The 18092-nt window shown below is 51.8% G+C and overlaps 2 protein-coding genes across 3 annotated transcripts in view; one reads left to right on the forward strand and one right to left on the reverse strand.

The window, feature by feature from the left end:
• SAMD4B (sterile alpha motif domain containing 4B) overlaps nt 1-12519 on the forward strand; it is a 36498-nt gene extending 23979 nt beyond the window's left edge. For both annotated transcript variants that reach the window (XM_086352447.1, XM_086352448.1), the window contains 10 exons: nt 3883-4122; nt 4671-4780; nt 4937-5023; nt 5774-6116; nt 6839-6924; nt 7420-7538; nt 8164-8362; nt 8556-8679; nt 10012-10095; nt 10306-12519. In XM_086352447.1, coding sequence (XP_086208573.1) covers nt 3883-4122; nt 4671-4780; nt 4937-5023; nt 5774-6116; nt 6839-6924; nt 7420-7538; nt 8164-8362; nt 8556-8679; nt 10012-10095; nt 10306-10334 — 1421 coding nt within the window. In that variant the 3' untranslated portion in view covers nt 10335-12519. The remainder of the gene's footprint in view (nt 1-3882; nt 4123-4670; nt 4781-4936; nt 5024-5773; nt 6117-6838; nt 6925-7419; nt 7539-8163; nt 8363-8555; nt 8680-10011; nt 10096-10305) is intronic.
• A 147-nt stretch (nt 12520-12666) lies between these two features.
• Nucleotides 12667-17845, reverse strand: PAF1 (PAF1 component of Paf1/RNA polymerase II complex). The gene is made up of 14 exons (XM_086352450.1): nt 17546-17845; nt 17005-17034; nt 16814-16906; nt 16381-16502; nt 16221-16287; nt 16035-16136; nt 15847-15952; nt 15682-15750; nt 15494-15597; nt 15289-15405; nt 15063-15191; nt 13503-13608; nt 13304-13394; nt 12667-13218 (listed from the first exon to the last, which is right to left on the reverse strand). The coding sequence occupies exons 1-14, from the start codon at nt 17590-17592 to the stop codon at nt 12803-12805; spliced, it is 1599 nt and encodes a 532-aa protein (XP_086208576.1). The 5' UTR covers nt 17593-17845; the 3' UTR covers nt 12667-12802.
• Nucleotides 17846-18092: the final 247 nt, after the last annotated feature.

An 18092-nucleotide genomic window follows, 5' to 3' on the forward strand; every position in this document is an offset into this window, starting at 1 on the left:
TCATTTCTGAGGAGTGTATGTTTGTAAGCCTGTTCATATACGATGTAACTCATACTGCAAGGCTTTAGTAATAGTAGGCAACATTGTTTAGCATTGACTGTGCTAGGTCCTCTATTTTTAAAAGCATTTTGCAGGCATGGTCTCCTTTAATCTTCATCACAACAGTATCAGTAGCCCCATTCTGCAGATGAAGGCACTGAGACGCAAAGAGATGAAGTCTTGTATTCAAGGCCACAAAGCAAGTAGTGAAACTGGCCAAGGTTTAGACCAGGCAGCCTGATAACAGTGCTTGCCTCTGACACTATGCTATCCTCCAACTAAGCGGTCTCAAAATGACTCTCCTAGTTAGTACCTCCAGAGGCTGGGGTGAGCAGGAGGGGCTGGTATTCTAGTCAGGTTTTTGTTTTTTGTTTTTTTAATTTTTATTAGAGTATAGTTGCTTTCCGGTTTTTAAAATGTTAGTTGAAATGAACAGGATAAAAGAGATTGACATTTCCAAGGATTGATGAGGTGATGGTCACGTGACCTGACTCAAGGCAAGCAGTTGCCAAGATTTAACCTCAAGATGCCGGCTGCCTTTTGCAAGCCCTGGTTAAAGCAGGCCAGCTGAGGGTGACAATGAAAATGTTACCTGTGCCAGGGGCAGGGTGAACCTTGGGTCTTTGGTACCGAGTTGTATGGCACCTGGTACACATCAGTTACCCCTGAGCCTCTTTCTTCCCCAGTTGAATATGGATATCCTGGTCACCTGCTTCCCTCCCAAGAGTTGGCAAGAATCAGGGAAGATAGAGGGATAGAGGGGCATTTCCAGGAGCTCTAGCAACAACCCAAGGTGTCTTGGACTTTTTTTTCCAGTCTCAGAGCATGACAGTTTCTGTGTCCAAGTTGGGAGGGTATATTAATAATGATAATTCTAGCTAAAATATATTCAACATTTAGTCTTTGCCAGGAGCTGTTCTGAGAACTTTATACTAAAAAATTCATTGGCTGAGTCACAGAAAAGTCACTTGCCCAAGGTGGTGTAGCCAGAGTTTAAATCCAAGCAGTCTGGCTCCACAGCTCATATTCTTAATTACTGTGCTACACTGCCCCCACCTAAAAGTGACCCTCCCGAAGATGCTCATCAAGAGGAGGGGTCATCCATGCAGGGTGCCCGTACTTGCAGCAACTTTAAAAGACCAGGCTGGAACAATGTTGGATATGGGATTTGAACCAGAAGAGAAATTGGACATTCCAAGTAGAGGGCATAGCATGGATTGAAGGTATAGGGATGTCAAATTGGAGGGAATGGTATGTAGACGGGTCTGGCAAGGATGGAGAGGTGCAGGGATTTAAATGAGTAATAGCCATAGCAAATACTCATGTTTACCATGGGCCTGCCCCTGAACCAAAAACTTCACATGAAAGTGGAAACAGAGGAGGAAATGAAGTGACTCGTGAAGTTAATAGGTGGCTGAGCCAGAATTTGAACTCAGGTCTGTCTTGACTCTCAGATCTTAGTATGTTAGGGTCACATTTGGGGGCAAGGGCAGAGGGGCTTGAAGGATAAGATGAAGCTTTTCAATTTAAGGCAATTGCAGGAAACAGGAAGTCATTAAAATATTTTTGAGTGGGGAGCAAGGATCGGCCTGTAAGGGCAGGCAGGGTGGGTTTGGGGTTCTGCCAAGGACAGACCAGGGTTTCTTGGAGAGTGCGAGGCCCTGGATATCTGGCCAGCATTCCTGTTTTTATAGTTCTCATGCTGTGGCCAGCCTCCACCCTAGTGCGGGGCCAAGCAGGGCTTCTCAGGAACTGCACAATCGTTCCAATCAGGATAATTTCCTGTCCTCTCAGCCTCGCCTGCCCCCTTCTTGGCTGAGAGGAGAGAAACGAGGAAGCCAGGGGCACTAGGACAAGCCAAAAAAAAAAAAGGCCTGTGTTAAGGGTTCTCCAGCCCCCCGTGCCCAGAGGGTGACATCTGTTACAAGTCCAGAGGCTTTGCAGGAGCCCCATGCGGAGGATCCCAGAGGTCATAGATAGTGGGTGGAGGGTAGCCTTCATGGATGGGGTCAGTGCACTGCCCTCTCCCTCAGGTGACTTCCTGGCTAGGAGCATAGATAACTGTCACAAATGAGGGAAGGTGCTTTGGGGGCCCATACAGGCTGGGTGTCCTGAATCTGGGTGTCAGTGAGGCACTCACAGGAAACCCAGCCATTCCATCAGAAATGAGGCTAGGGTTCTTCTGTCTCTGCCTCCTAACTCTTTGTGGGAACTGGCGTGAAGGACTTCTGTTCTCTAGGCCTTGATGGTCTCACCTATGCAGCATGAGGCATTTTGGCTTTGTTTTCTTTTCCTTTTTGACTTGGGGTACTTCTAGATTTCCTGCGTCAAGCTCAGAGGCCCCCTTAGCACTCTTAGGATGATGGGTGCCCTCCTTTTGGAGTCAGTGAATTTTCAGGCATTCCTGTGTCTTGGCCTGTCTTGGGGATGCAGAAATGGTTGGGCAGGCTTGCCACCATCCTACACAAGCCCAGATTCCAGTGGGAGGCAGCCTAGGGAAGGAACAGGAGGGCTGGACTTGAGATAGCAGCACAGGGGCCCAGGGCACACAGAGGAGACAGTCGCAGAAGAGGGGGACACTTGAGCTAGGAATGAAGGCCAAAGTGGCTGGCAGTTAAGGGTGGGTGACTGGTGAGCTAGGGGAATGGAGTAGCATGCGTAAAGGTCTGGAAGCTCGTGGGAACCTGCCTTGTCCTTAGAATGGTTAAAAATCAAATTGGATCCCTTTTCTTATCCCAGGAATGGGATGGATGGAGGATATGAAACATCTGGTGAATGAGGGCCTGGATTCACCTTTGTTTGGGCTCAGAACAAGAAAACATCTTTTGGGAGGCATTGAAGCCCAATAATAGATGTTGAGGAAGCAGTTTATGTGTACCTCATTCACTTACTTTACACATAATTGTGTAGAACCTCCTCTTGTAGAAAACCCCCCTGTAATTACTGAGTTTAATTAATAATGTTTAAGACAGGATGGGGCCCTGTTCTCACAGGTCTTGAAGTAGGGGGGTACAGTTATAAACAAGTGAACAGATAATTAGATAAGGTCATTTCAAGTTGTGATCGGTGCTGTAAGAAAGACAGGACATAGTAATATGATTGGAGGTTGGTGAGGAGGAGCTACTTCTGACTGAGGGTTCAGGGAAAGCCTCCAAAGGAGTGATGCTTTTTTGAGAGGAGACCTGGAGGAGCCAGCTGCCAAGATCAGGAGAACAAGGAGGAGGAGCAAGCTCAGAAGTCCTGAGGCTGGAACAAGCTCCACTGTTCCAGGAACAAATTGGGGGCAGAGGTGTGGCAAAGGCTAGAAAAGCTTGAACCAGAGGGATGAGCTATGAGAGATGAGACCTCAGAGATGAGCAGGGCCAAGGTCCTGTAAGGCCTTATAGGTATTGGGAGGAGGGTTTGAATTTTATTCTTCTTGTAAAGGGAAGCTACAGGTAGGATTTAATCAGGGACTAAGTGGGTCAGATTTGCATTTAAAGGAAGATCAGTGTGGCTGTTGTGAGTTGAATAGACCATAGCGGGTGAAGATGAAGGCAAGAAATTTTGTGAGGAGGCTGCGATGGCAATTCCAGCTAAGGACTCCAGTGACTTAGCCCAGGGTGCTAGCAGAGGAAGTGGAGCAGTTCAGAGAAGTGGCCGACAGCTTGCTAATGGGTTGGGTAGGTAGGGGAATGCGGGAACTTACAGTAGCTGGTAGGTAGTTCCCCTCAGACCCCAGGGTCCTTTCCCTTTGTTGGGTTCCGAGGCTGAGCTGCCATCCATGGCACTGACCAGGGGAACATGGTCTCCTGTGGTCAGATTCCCAGTCCTGACCTCTTGTCTCTCTCCCACTCCGGCCAGGTCTCCCCTGCCAAATCCACCCCAGCCCGCTGAAGCGCTCCATGTCGCTCATCCCCACAAGTCCCCAGGCCCCTGGTGAGTGGCCGAGTCCAGAGGAGCTTGGGGCCCGGGCTGTTTTCACCACGCCCGACCACGCACCCCTCTCACCGCAGAGCAGCGTGGCCTCCTCTGGCAGTGAGCAGACGGAGGAGCAGGGCTCCAGCCGGAACACTTTCCAGGAGGACGGCAGTGGCATGAAAGGTACAGGTGGGGAGACTAGCACTAGGACCTCCTCAAGAGGCTTGTGCAGAGCTTAAAAGGACAGAAGAGAGCTTGGAGCTGCCACCCCTCCCCACCCAATTCTTTCTCTTCCCCCCAACCCCGCCCCCCGAGAAGGGGATACAGGTCTGAGGAATGTGGACAGTCCCTGCTCTAAGGGCTCAAGACTGAGCAGAGAGACCCCCACAAGTCCCAGTCTGATTAGGGAAAAGCCCCTGCACTCAGGCAGCCCAGTCTAAGAAAGCTAGGACCTAGAGGTAACTGATGGAACAGAGGTTCCAAAAATACTTTTAAGGACATCAGAGGTTATCCTAGGACACGTCCAACGCAGCAACTCAGAAGGATAGGGTGTCCTGAGCAGGGAAGGCCACCTGGAAGGGTCTGGCTGGGCATATGGATCCTGGGCTTCTCCCTGCCTCCTTCCAGTGTCCTACAGCTTTTAAGGCTGCCTATGATTGATGCCTGGTCCCTCCCCACAACTGTCACCAGGGCCAGATTCCTCACCTTATGCCCTCCCTTCTTTTCCACAGACGTGCCCTCGTGGCTCAAGAGCCTCCGCTTGCACAAGTATGCAGCCCTCTTCTCACAGATGAGCTATGAGGAGATGATGACGCTGACTGAACAGCACTTGGAGTCGCAGGTGAAGCTGAGGGGACCCTCAGGGCAAGGTTGAGGGCGGTACCATTTTGACGTGACCCTTGCAGTCCAAGCCTCTTCTCCTGGGGCCTTGTTGGGGCACCTTGAGTACCTTAACCTCCCATTTCCAGCTTCCTGTCCCCTTGTGCCCCTTCCACAGAATGTCACCAAAGGTGCCCGCCACAAGATAGCCCTGAGCATCCAGAAGCTGCGCGAGAGGCAGAGCGTCCTCAAATCCCTGGAGAAGGTGAGGACCTGGTATCCCCATCTCCAAGGTCAGGTGACTGCCCAGTGGTGCTAATGCTGAGGGCTCTGGGTCCACTTTGCTGCCGATGTCGCCCCCCACCTCGGGATCTCCCAACCCTAGGGACCCAGGCTCTGGGAACCAAGTGCAAGTCAGATCACAGGGCTCACTTGCTTGTGAGTGAGCTGAGAGGCTGAGAGGCTCTCCTCCCTGTCTGTCCTGGTCTGTGTCTCTGGAATCATATCTGTTGACTCAACCCCTTCTCTTCCATTTCACTTTTCCATTTCTAACAACTCTTTCTGATAGAGCAGTGTCTCCCTGTGCACACGATCTCTTTCCAGTTGGTTATTTCTTATCTGCGCCCTATCCTTACATATCTGCCTTGATTTGCATCCCTTTTCCTCTTTCCCTGCCACTTGCCTTCTGGTTTTTGCTCCCTTCAGTGTCTTAGTCCAAATCTGTGGGTTTGAATCTGGTTCCATCCTCAGTGGGACCCTGAGACCCCAGCATTAGCCCACCTTCTCCAGATCTCCATGGCACTCCACCTTGAAGTGGGGAAGAGGGAATATGTATGTACAAATGTGTATGTATGTGTGTGTGCACACTCCGGCAGCTCCTTTACCTGCCTTCTCTGTGTGGTGGAACCCAGGGTCCCGCCAGCTGTTTGCAAGGGCTGTTTGACCCTATATGCGTAGTCATTCTGCAGAGCTGTAGGGATTGGCATGTGACCCAGGCTGTGTCTTCCCCACTCAGGATGTGCTGGAAGGCGGAAATCTGCGAAACGCTCTGCAGGAGCTGCAGCAGATCATCATCACCCCCATCAAGGCCTACAGTGTCCTCCAGGCCACCGTGGCCGCCACCGCTGCCACCACCTCTACTGCCAAGGATGGGGGCCGGGGGGAGCCACCGCTGCCAGGTGCTGAGCCTCCCCTGGCTCTCCCTGGCACAGACAAGGGCAGTGAGACCAATGACCCTCCAGCTGCAGAGAGCTACCCCCCTCCACCAGCTCCAGCTCCCACTGATGGCAGTGAGCCAGCCCCTGCTCCTGTCGCTGATGGAGACATCCCCAGCCAGTTTACACGGGTGATGGGCAAAGGTGAGACCACCCAGGGCCCAGCAGGAAGTTCTGGGCCAGGGTACCAAGTGAACCCAGGCATCAGGGGTCAAATCCAGTTTAAATTATGGGAGCAGAATTTTTCAAAGCACCCTGGGGACTAGAGCACTAAAGAAAGGGACTAAGACTAAGGATGACAAGGCCCCTTCCCTCTGGCATGTCCAGGCTGATGATGAGAGACAGCCCTTACCCTCAAAGCATCTCCAACCTGAGCAGAAGACGGGACATTATGTCAGTGGAAACTGCATACAGCCAAGAGTAAACAGATAAGGCGAATCCATTGGTTCTTTCAGAGGCAACTGAAGTCCACAGGATGGATATCCTGATGCTCTTAATGAGCTCACCTTTTCCTAAGGCAGCACAGCATAGGCAAGTTTACACCTGGGTCTGAATCCTTTAGCTGTGTGACCTGAGGCAAATAACTCAACCTCTCTGAACCTCAGACTCGTCAGGCTAAAAATCCCTCCATTGATGACACTATCCCAAGACTTGAGAAAAAGTCATTGACTTCATATCTGCCATATGCCAGGCAGTACGGTGGGCCCTGTATATATCCTCATAATAAGCCAGGTGCAATGCTTAGCAGATAGCTAGTACTCATCCGGCATGAGTTTCTTGACCCACCTTCTCATGGGCCAGGGGAGCTGGAACATGGCAGAGGGCATTCTGGGGGCTGACCTCCCGCCTTTTTCCATGTCCCCAAGTGTGCACCCAGCTGCTGGTGTCCCGACCAGACGAGGAGAACATCACCAGTTACCTCCAGCTCATCGAAAAGTGCCTGTCTCATGAGGTGAGGCCTTCCCTAGGGCTCTCAGGAATGGAAAGGCTGCCCCCATCCTCTCAGACCAGCACTCCTTATGTGTCCAACAAGGCCCCGCCTAACTGACTCCTGCCCATCTCTCCAGCCCTCATCCTTCCAGTGTTGGGTTCCGTGGATGCCCTGAGCTCCCATTCTCAGAGCCTTAGTACATAATTCTTCTCTGGGGAGTAAGTCCCCCTCCTGCCTGCTGATCCCTCAGCTCTCAGTAAAACAGGATGCCTTCACCAGCCCCTCATAACATCAGGTTTCTTGTGCCTCTTGTGTTGCTTCCTCACAGCATTTATCACAGTTACAATTTCTTATGTATCATCTCCCCAGCTAAATTGTAAGCTGTGTGAGCACAGATCACTTCTGTGTCCCATTGTTGCCCAGCACAGGACAGGCAGTTGATAAATACTTGAGCGAATGGATAGAAGGCAGATCTGAAAGAAGCACACACACCTCTTTTACCCCCCCTAATTCTAGGCTTTCACGGAGACACAGAAGAAACGACTGCTGTCCTGGAAACAGCAAGTGCTGAAGCTCCTCCGGACTTTCCCGCGCAAAGCTGCACTAGAGATGCAGAACTACAGGCAGCAGAAGGGGTAGGTGGGCAGCCAGGGCACAGGGACCTTTCTTTCGTAAGCCCTTGTTGTTTGACAGATAGTGCTTAGAGGGGTGATTGCGTCCTGGGCTGGGAGTCCAATTGTCCTCATTCAGTAACTGAGTGGCCTTATATAAGTCACCCAGTGAGGACTTTCCCATTAGAAAATCAGGTGGTGCCTGATTTTCCATTAGAATAGAGTAATATTCCATACTAATATTAGTATATTCCATATACTAATATACTAATATTCCATTAGTATAGCAGAATCAGTACCCATCTCCATAGCTGGCCCCTTGCTTGTCCCTTGTTCTCCTCACCTGTGTGCAGAGGGCTCTGAAGTCGCTTCTCACCCCAAACAAACAATAGAAATATCACACTTGAGAATTGAAGTTAGAACTGCTTTGAGTGGACTTGAGGAAACCTTTGGACTCTCTCATCTCCATCTTAGGAGTCCCTTTTGGGCAGAAGGAGACAGAATGACAGTGCAAGGACTTGGACAGGGAATCCCTGCTCATGCAGGTCTATGTTCTGTCCTACCACAGGGGTGGTGGGGAGTAAGAAAAAGAGTTAAACAGATGGGCCCATACACCTGAACTGACACCCTGCCTTCTGCTCTCTCACAGCTGGGCGTTTGGCTCGAACTCACTCCCCATAGCTGGTTCTGTGGGGATGGGGGTGGCCCGGCGGACCCAGCGGCAGTTCCCAATGCCTCCCCGGGCCCTTCCGCCTGGCAGGATGGGCCTTCTGAGCCCTTCGGGCATTGGGGGCATCTCCCCTCGACATGCCCTCACCAGCCCCAGCCTTGGGGGCCAGGGCCGACAGGTGAGCCAGCTGGAAGCAAAGAGCCTGGCACTTCTGGGTTGGGGTGGTGGTGCCTGTGATGTGTGTGTCCATATGTTTGTGTCCAGGTGGGCCCAGCTTAGTGGGGAGGTGACTCCTGCCAACTCTGCCACTCCTGGGTCTGGGCCTTTGCCCTACCCACCCACTGCTTTCTCTCTTCCCATGCCCCATGCAGAACCTGTGGTTCGCCAACCCTGGAGGCAGCAACAGTATGCCCAGCCAGAGCCGCAGCTCTGTGCAGCGCACCCACTCGCTCCCAGTCCACTCGTCACCCCAGGCCATTCTCATGTTCCCTCCAGGTAAGGTGCCCACCCTTAGGACTCTGCCTCAACACTACCCTTAGCTGGCCTTTCTTTTCTCTTCTGGGTCTTATACACACTATCCCTTGCATATATTTGTTCTCTGTCTCTCCCCCTCTCCCCATCTTCTCTCACTCCTTATCCCCACCCACCCCCCATCTTTATCTCTCTCCCTCCCTGTGTCATAATCTCAGTGCTCATACTGGTGTCTGTCTGCGTCTTTTTCGAGGATTGTTAAATACTCAGTTTGAAAGGAGTGGAGGGGAGGAGACAGAGCGGCCAGGTTTCTGTAGAAGGAGTCCTGCCTATCAGTCCACTAGTGTCCTTTCAGAGGCCAGGTGACCAAGCAGGGACCTGTAGACTTCGGCTCTTTGAACAGGTTCTACCCTAAGGGCTGTCTTCCCTCTGCTTACAGATCAGCCTAGAGATGGGAGATCAGAAGGAGGGCAAAGCAGGCAAAAGGGAGGTTAGAGATACGCTAGCCTATGGGGTCGCACAGAGTCGGACACAACTGAAGTGACTTAGCAGCAGCAGCAGCCCTGCCTTGCTCAGCAAGTCAAGGGTGACTACCCTGTGCCAGCCCCTGTGCTGCTAGGCACTGAGGCTGTAGAAGCAGAGAAGGCTGGTCTGGAAAGGGCTGCCTCTAGAGAGAGCTTAGATTGCTTGTGACCCCAAACTCTTTATGTCACAAAGGATTCTTTTATGAGATTATGTGACAGGCAGGAGACCCCATTTGTCCTGTTCATCCTAGCACAGGGCTTGGCACATGGTAGGCATCTGTAAACACTATTAAATGACTGAATGGCTGAACTGCAGGAGTGAAAAATGAGACCAGTTCTTTTCACCAGTATGCTGTGTGTCAGACAGCTTTCCTGCACTGTTCAGTCAAATCCCCAGCTGCACATGTGAAGGCACTGATATTCCCATCTTATTAGTCATGAATCTGAGTCTCAGAGGGGTCAACTTTTTTTTTTATTATTATTATTAAGGAGAGACAATTAGATGATCCAACATGGCTTGTGGATTTATAGGTGACATCATGAGAGGTGAGGCTGGAAGGTGAAAGAGCAGGGTCTTGTGAACCCGGGTAAAAAGCTCAGAGTTCCTCTAGAAGCAGTGAGGAGCCCAGAAAAGCTTTTAAGCAGTGAGTGGTGTTAGGTCTGCCCAGTACCAAGTGTGTGTATGTCTTACAGGCTTTGTGTCTCTGTTTCTTGCCTCTCCTTTCCTTCTCGTCCCCGTCAGCCTCTCCTTCACGCCAGCCTCTGTCTTCGTGACTCTACCCTTCACCCCAGTCCAATCCTTACTGCTTCTGTTCTCCTCTCTCCCACCCAGACTGCCCGGTCCCTGGGCCTGACCTGGAGATCAATCCCACTCTGGAGTCTCTGTGTCTGAGCATGACAGAACACGCCTTGGGTGGTGAGCATTTCCTCTTTCCCTGACCCAGCTCCCACCTACCCAGCAGCGTCTCCACCTCTGAACTGAGCAACTCAGAGTCATCCTGAGGGGTCCCTAGGGGAGGCCGGACTCCAGGGAGGGCCTGACTGGGATGACAGGCTACCTGAGCACCTTTTCTTGGGCCTCCCGCCAGCTCCTGATCTTCCTCCCTTCCTCCCTTTCTTACCACAGATGGGACAGACAAAACCTCCACCATCTGACGGGACCCACAGCCCAGCGCACCCATAGGCTCCCCGGGCGGCGGGCGGGGGCCAACCCCCAACGGGCTTCTCCGCGACAGCGAGAGGGTGGGCTGGCTCAGCTATACATTCTAATATTTTTCTACTCTCTCACCCTTTTAACTTTTGTTTAACATTGGCACACGCCTTGCTCACTCCCAGGCCCGTCGAGGGATCTCTGCTGAGGCCCAGGGAGGTAGGGGGCAGCCAGGATAAAGGGGGCAGGGACTGGCCAGCCTGTCTGCCCCCTCCTTCCCTCCTTCACCCCCTACCTGGCCCTGTCCCACCCCTGCCTCCTCTAGACTGCTGGCCACCTGCCCCTCCCAAGGAAAAAGTCTCCCCCAGACTCACTGACCCACTCTCTTGTGGGGCCTGCTCAGAAGCATCTGACATTTGGGGAGAGATGAGTGGGGTAGATAATCTGCTCTCCTGAATGTTGAGAGGAGCTGAGGAGATAAAGGCGGGTGAGGAGAGGAGCGTGTCTGTCTGCCTGTCTCTCTCCCCCTCTCTCCCGCACCTCCTTACACCTTCTTCTTCCCCATTCCCATCATTCCCCAAGGACAGGAGCTACCCTCCTCTCACTCACTTCCTTTTGCCCTGTTTATCAGAGATTCTCTGCAATTAATTTCTTAGGTCTATTTAAGATACATATTTATATAGTTCTTAACGGTTTTTCTCTCTGATCATTCCCTCTCATTTTTAGAATCCTCAGGCCTCTCTCTGAGCCAAGAAAGTGGCAGGGGGAGCCTGAATTTTACAAGGGGAGAGGGCAGAGCCCCCTCCTCCACACCCCCTAGCCCTTCCCCACCCCACCCCTAGCCCTGGCTCCGCAGATGCAGAGGTCGAAGGCTGGGAGCCAGGGCAGCCAGTGAGGTCAGGAAGTCTGTTGCCTTAACGTCTCCCACCCCCACCAACACAAATTCTTCTCCACTCCCAAGTCTAGCTGCTGAAAGACTTGGGGGTAAAGAATAAGGGAAAGGGGATGGTTTTTGGTTTCCTTCCCCACCCCTATCCCCTTTTCTTTTACCCTTCCCCCACCCCACCCCCTCATTGTCATGACCTCACTTAAGTGGAACACTATATATCATAACCCAGAGGTTCGTCCCAGCCCCAGAATCATACCAATCTCTGTTCCTACTGAGGGGGTGTGCTGGGGCCCAGTTGGAGGGAGGGGATTTGGGGGTTCAGGCTATGGGGAAGCCAGGGTCCCCTCTTCCAACCCCATCCCCTCAACCCGCCCCCCCCTCACTGGGACATTCTCAAGCTTTTCACACCGAAAAGGAAAAAATGTTATTTTTAGATACATTTTATGAATAACTTTTGTTATGAATATGGCTGGTAACCATTGTGTATGTTATTAAAGATACAAAATGTTGGGAAAAAACAAAAAACCAAAAAAAAAAATTTTAAACCACCACCCTCCCTGCACTCACCCATTCCCCAGACCTTCTTGCCTCTGCCCTCCTGGTCTGGACCTCCCTCAACTCTGACCCAGGGTGGGGGAGGAAGCCAGGGGGTGGGGTGGCCCTGGGGACCTGCTCTAGGTCCCTCCCTCCTCTCCCAGTGCCGGGCTGGGTGGGGTGTCAGGTTTATTTATGTACCTCTTGCACACTCATCAACCTATGCAAGTCCCCCATCCCGGCCCCTCCATGTTTCTGTGCCTTTGCTCATTCCCCTCCAACTCCCAGGGCTTCTCCAATCCTCCTCCTAGCCCGGGGAAGTGGGATGGACAGGGGCCACCTCGTTTTTTGGAATCAGCAGGGTGTCCCTCTTAAGAGACCCTCACCTCCTCCCAGCCAGTCCTGTCTTGTTCACTACCCATCAGGGTGAGCTGGGTCTGCCTGGCACTGGGAGGTGGTGAGGGACACCCCCCACATAATGGGAGGCAAGAGCTGCCCCCTTCCCCCCACCTGTCAGCAGAGTGTGCAGGACGCAGGCGGCCCCACTCTGATGGGCAGGATCCTGACCCACTCCTGCCCCTCCCCAGCCCCCGCCCCTCCACCATGATTTCACCCTCCCTTCTATTCCCAGCCCCACTGGCAGAATCAGCTTTGAGTAACTGTACAGTTTTTCTCGCTGTTGGAGAAGACTTATTTGATGGAGTTTCACTTGTTTAATGGTCTGGGCTTATTTTGGAAAAAAAAAAAGAACAAACGAACGAAAAGGATTCTGATCTTTGTTATGCTACATTTCCTGAAAAACCTAATGACCCTGCCTTTGTGGCCTTTGCTTTTGTGCCTTAAGCACCTGGGGTGGTTCAGGGGGGTTCTGCATGGGGCAGGCAGAATGAGACCATGGTGCCTGGGAGGGGAAGTAAAGAGAAGCTGGCTTTATTAACAGCAAAGGTTTGGAGGAGAGGAAAACAAAGCAATAGGCTCACAAAGAGACCACTCGAAAAGTGCCTTCCTGCACAAAATAACTATCTGCGCCAGGGCTGAAGGCTCTGGGACTCAGTCACTGTCACTGTCAGCTTCACTGGAATCAGAAGCTGCAGCTTCACTGCCATCCTCCTGAGCAGAATGCTCGCTGCCACTGGGGAAGGGACTGGCGCTCCGGCTCCGGCTGTGGCTCCGGCTCCGCTGGCCACCCCCATCACTGCCACTGTCTGAGTCATTATCACTGCCACGAGCCCGTCCTCTGTCCTCATCATCAGAGTCAGCGTCATCCTCCGAATCAGCATCACTGCCGAAGATCTCCTCTTTGTCTCTGGCGGCCCGGGCCTCATCCTCACTGCTTTCATCCTCGCCGCTGCCACTCTTGTCACTCGCCTCATCCCTGTCACCCTCCTCCCGTTCACTCTCACTGCCAGAGCGCTCATCCTCGCTGCCTTCCTTCTCACTGCTGCTGCCCTTCTCTCGTTCCTCATCTGCAAGAGAGCAAGAAGTGAGACCCAAGTTCCCCACCCACCCACCCACCCACCCAGAGTCAGAGTTCAGTCTGTCCAGCTTTACCTGAGGCCCCAGCTTCTTTCTCTTCTGTCTCCATTTCCTCCTCTTCTTCCTCCTCGGGTTCATGGTTCTCCAGCTGAGCCTTCCGTGCCTCCTGGAAGCAGGACAATTGAGGGGAAGGAGAAGGTTCAATCTGGTTCCTGTGCCACTCCACCAACTACCACCCTCCCCATGGGAGACCGGGGTCAGTGGTGCTTGTTACCTGGGCTTCTAATTCCTTCTCATTCATGTCCCGGTGTTTGACCACAAGCAGGGCATTGGTACCCGACTGAACCCCGGCCTTGGCTCGGCGCTTACTCAGGCGAACCCTGCAGTGGTAGAATTGGGGAGAAGTACATGAGATTCAGTTAAAGACCCCTGTGGGGAATCTGGTCTAACTTGGTTCTTACTCATCTTTACTCATTTATGCCTAGCCCAGAAAAGACCAGAATAAATACAGACTGAATAAGGGAAACTAAATTTGGGGTAGGGGACAGGCAAGAAAAAAAGGAGCCCCTGGTGGCTCAGATGGTAAAGGGTCTGCCTGCAGTGCGGGAGACCCGGGGTTCGATCCCTGTGTCGGGAAGATCCCCTCGAGAAGGAAATGACAACCCACTCCAGTATTCTGGCCTGGAGAATCCCATGGATGCAGGAGCCTAGCAGGCTACAGTCCATGGGGTAGTAAAGAGTCAGACATGACTGAGCAACTTCACTTTCACAGGCAAGAAAATAGCTCCAAAGGTTATCAGTTTGAGGGCCCTGGAATTATATATATGTATACCCTTTACATAAACACATAAATGTATAAAGAAGTAGATTTTAATGTGAATTAGATACGAACCCTTAAAAAGAGAATCTGGATTTCAGAAAATAAGATTCTGACTCCACTGGGCCTCTGATTCCCACCCCACCCCCACCCCCAACATAGCAGTGGGTTGGACCCTTTGCTGTGCTGGGTCACAGTGCCTCTTGAAGGTTGCCAAGGGCTCCAGGTCACCTAGACCCCTACAGCCTACTGTACATTTTACATTTTTTGCCTGGCTTAATGGGACCAGAATTTGTGATCTCTGCTTTAAACAGAAACTCAAGGTCACACTTTCCCAACCTTTACATCATGGGTCCCAGCACAGCAGTAAACTTGTAACCATCAGGGAAGTTTGCTGCTGCTGCTAAGTCGCTTCAGTCGTGTCCGACTCTGTGCGACCCCATAGATGGCAGCCCACAAGGCTCCCCTGTCCCTGGGATTCTCAAGGCAAGAACACTGGAGTGGGTTGCCATTTCCTTCTCCAGTGCGTGAAAGTGAACAGTGAAAGTGAAGTCGCTCAGCCGTGTCCAACTCTTAGCGACCCCATGGACTGTAGCCCAACAGGCTCCTCCATCCATGGGATTTTTCCAGGCAAGAGTACCGGAGTGGGGTGCCACTTCCTTCTCCGTCAGGGAAGTTTAGGGATCATGTTTTTTGAACTTGGGTATCTAGCATCTCATTTATTTAAAACATTAATTTTAATTTTACATATTACTCCATATTCTGGCTATGTTTACAACTTAGCAGTCCTACCCTGCATGAAAGCTCCAAATATCTCCAGTGTTAGGTAAAGATTTTTCTTCTGGGTTCTTGTGTTAGAACCAGCTCCAGCTTTATAGGCTTCCACTCTTAAAAATGCACGTGGCAAATCCCTAGATACAAATGACCTCCAAGGTAGCTCTTCTTGTACACCCCAAGATCCTGACTCTGAAGTACAAGCCCAAGCTAATATGAGTGAGGTAGGATTGTGCTGAGTACCTGGTCTCCAATTCATTGTAGTAAACACCATCACCCTCTCGGAAGATAAAGAAGTAGTTTTCCTCATAGCCCTTGCTAGCCTTGTTCTTCACATTCCAGTTGTACTCTCGAGCAATCTTGTAGTCATACCTGAGGATGAAGGGGACAGGGTCAGCCCCATTTCTTCCCTATGAAGGAGAAAAGGACACACTTCTCAATACCTAAAACCTAACCCCAACCCACGTACACATCATCTGGTGCATAATCCATCTCCTCTTCCTGGTCCCGTTTTCGTTTCTTCAGTGTTTCCTCCACAGGCAGAAAGTAAGCCACAAACTGGTTCCCTTCCTCATCCATCATGCCCCTGTTTGAGGGGGAAAGAGGAGCAGTAAAGACTGAGTGAGGACAAAAACAATAAAAAGCAGGCCAAGGTGGACAGCAGGGCCACTCACCTGATCATGGCCTGAGACATCATCTCCAATGCAGCTGCACCACTTGTGTCCTTGGGGGCGGGGTCTGAGTCAAAGATTACCTGAGCGCAAGGGTTGATCCACATCTGGGGGATGGAGGGCAGTGGGGTTAGACTAGGACAGGCAGAGATGGCAGGCTGTCCCTCTCTGCCCCCTGCCCTGGATCTGACCTTAAAATCTGGAAAGACAGGCATGACTTCCACTGGTGTCACTCGGGGCTTGCTATAATGCTGGGAGATCTGGCAGAGGCAAAAAAAAACAGGGTAAGAAAAAGTACAAAGTGCTCTGGAGTCTCACCTTTATCCCCCCTTCCCCTATCCCAGTCCTTCAATTACAGATTTCTGGGCATCCTCAAAAGTCTTCTCAATAGCTGTGATCTGGCTATCCCTGTCTTTGTATATTTCCTCCTCAGTGAATTGCTGCTTCACAGAAACCCCAATCCTGGGGAGAAAGAGAAAAACATTTAGAGGTAACTGGACATACCTGAAATCTCCATCTTCCCTCCCTACCCACCATAACTTACTTGACCTCAGGCTTCTCATTGGAAATGCCATAACGGTTGAATTCCGTGGAGATGTACTCTGTCTTCCGCATCCATGGCACCACCTTTGCGTGCTGCTGGGATCTGGAGTGGGAGAATCAGGCACCTCAGGACCCCACTGCCTTCCCATCAGCACCAGTCCTAAGTCCCCACTCAGCACCCCCTCACCTCTTGGAACTGGTGGGGGCCTGAATCTCCTCTTCCAGAAGCTTCTCATCAGCTGGGTCTAGGAGTACTAGAAGAAAGCAAGGTGAGAGGAGGACTCTGAGGGAGGTCCAGAGCTGGCCCTCACTAGCCTAGAGCAGGCCCTCCCTGTCTCCCAACACACCATTGGGGTCGATGCGGTAGGTATCAGGGTTGATGAGGTCAATGGTAACTCCCAGGTCTGGCTCAGTCAAGAGATCATGTTTGTGCTGTTTTTCCAGGGAAGTTGCTTTGTACTGAACAAACCTGGGTAGGGAAAACATGCCCATTATGGTTTCCTGATTCCAGCCTTACCCCTCACAGCCCAGCTTCCTAGAGGCTAAGGTACTCCAGGGAGGAATTCAGAATGAAATAACCTCCACATTGGAATCAGAAGGCTAGCAGCTCTTAAGTGTAAAGAGACTTGGATACTGCTTGCTTCTTAACAGATACCTATTGTGCACCTACTATTACAGGTTAACTACCATTCTCTGCCCTGAACCGTCAGAAAAAGCAGCCCTTACCCTCAAGGAACTCATATTCTAAGGTGTTTCCCAAAGCCCCACTCTTAGTCTCACCTGTTCTGGTCGAAGGGATAGGTGATGAACTTCGGGTCGAAGGGGATGTCAGGGAGGCTGTTGCAGTACTTGACTCGGCAGACCACTCCAGACCTGGGAACACAGTGGCTCAAAACCTGGCTCCTGCTGCCCTACCTCTGCGCCCAGCCCCACTTGGCCCACCCGTCCTGGGGAAACACGATGGAGCTCACCTCTCAGGCAAAGTCCGGTGAGAATTGGGCCTGGTGGGTAAAAGAGAGACAATGACAAAAGATGGAAAGAAAAGGATTGACAGGAGAGCGTAGGGGGCTTTTCCAAGCTAAAGGGTGACAAATGATAATTCCTCTTGGTAGAGGTACCTCAAGTGCTATAACGGAGGGAGTCAAGTATGCCTCTTAGAGACAGTGTCCCTAAATGTTAAATCTCTTTGAAGGACACGTCTTCAAATACTTTAATAATAGAGTCACATAATTGTTTTTTGGGGAAAGGGGTCTCCAAACGCTTGACTGGAAGAATAAAAACTCAATCCTCAACAGCTTAATTCCAGAACATGGCAGGGAAGGTGTGGGGGGGAGCTGGGGAACACCACGTCCGGGACCCGCCCCCCTAAACGGGTGTGCGCTCCGTGACGACACGGGCAGACCTGGGGGGCTGGCAAGGTTGAAGACTGACAAAACCACCTGACCCTCTCATCTCGCTGACGCCCACCCAGACCTAGAGAAAAGCGGTACAGTCAGGTAGCGGAGTGCCTACCTGTGGCCATCCTCGCGCTGGGCCTGGGTCTGGATAGTGGGCGCCATGGCGATGAGGCGAGGGCAATCCTGACAAGAGCCTCACAGAGCCACGGCAAACGGCGTGCCGACTTCGGCGGGCGCCCAATCCCAGGCAGGGCTCGGGTTGGCACCGCTCTGCTCACAGATAGGGCCGGAGTGAGGTGGGCTGGCGAGAAGAGTTCCCGGAACACTGGAGTACTACGTAGTACTCAGGTAAACGCGCAAACAACGCCAAGGACTGCCCCGCAGGTCCGTCTCCACCAACTGCCGCCAAGACTCTGAGGACCGCAGGTCGCCTCAGCCCGCTAGGTCTTCTGGGAAATAGAGTCTGATTGGATCCACACCCGGATTGGCCAGCGACTGTGCAAAGGCTGGGGCGAGGCGGAAAGAGCCTCTTGTGATTGGTTTATCGATGTCTCATTGTACCCGTCGGATTTGAGAGTCACGAGTTGGAGGGTGGGTTCTTTCCTCTCATTGATTGTATTGTTTGGGAGGCGGAGCTAATCAGCAAACAGGGCTCAGAGACG

The sequence above is a fragment of the Bos grunniens genome, chromosome 18, assembly GCF_055505025.1.
Source record: "Bos grunniens cultivar Pamir isolate PY7600 chromosome 18, Bosgru_T2T1.0, whole genome shotgun sequence".
Lineage (NCBI taxonomy): Eukaryota > Metazoa > Chordata > Mammalia > Artiodactyla > Bovidae > Bos > Bos grunniens.

What these genes read in the sequence shown, in the direction of transcription:
- PAF1 (XM_086352450.1), bottom strand. Translation starts at nt 17,592, where the DNA reads ATGGCGCCCACTATCCAGACCCAGGCCCAGCGCGAGGATGGCCACAG. An exon ending in ATGTCTCAGGCCATGATCAG is followed by an intron (nt 15,406 to 15,493) that starts GTGAGTGGCCCT and finishes CCCCTCAAACAG; the next exon opens with GGGCATGATGGATGAGGAAG. An exon ending in GATTATGCACCAGATGATGT is followed by an intron (nt 15,192 to 15,288) that starts GTACGTGGGTTG and finishes CTTCATCCTCAG; the next exon opens with GTATGACTACAAGATTGCTC.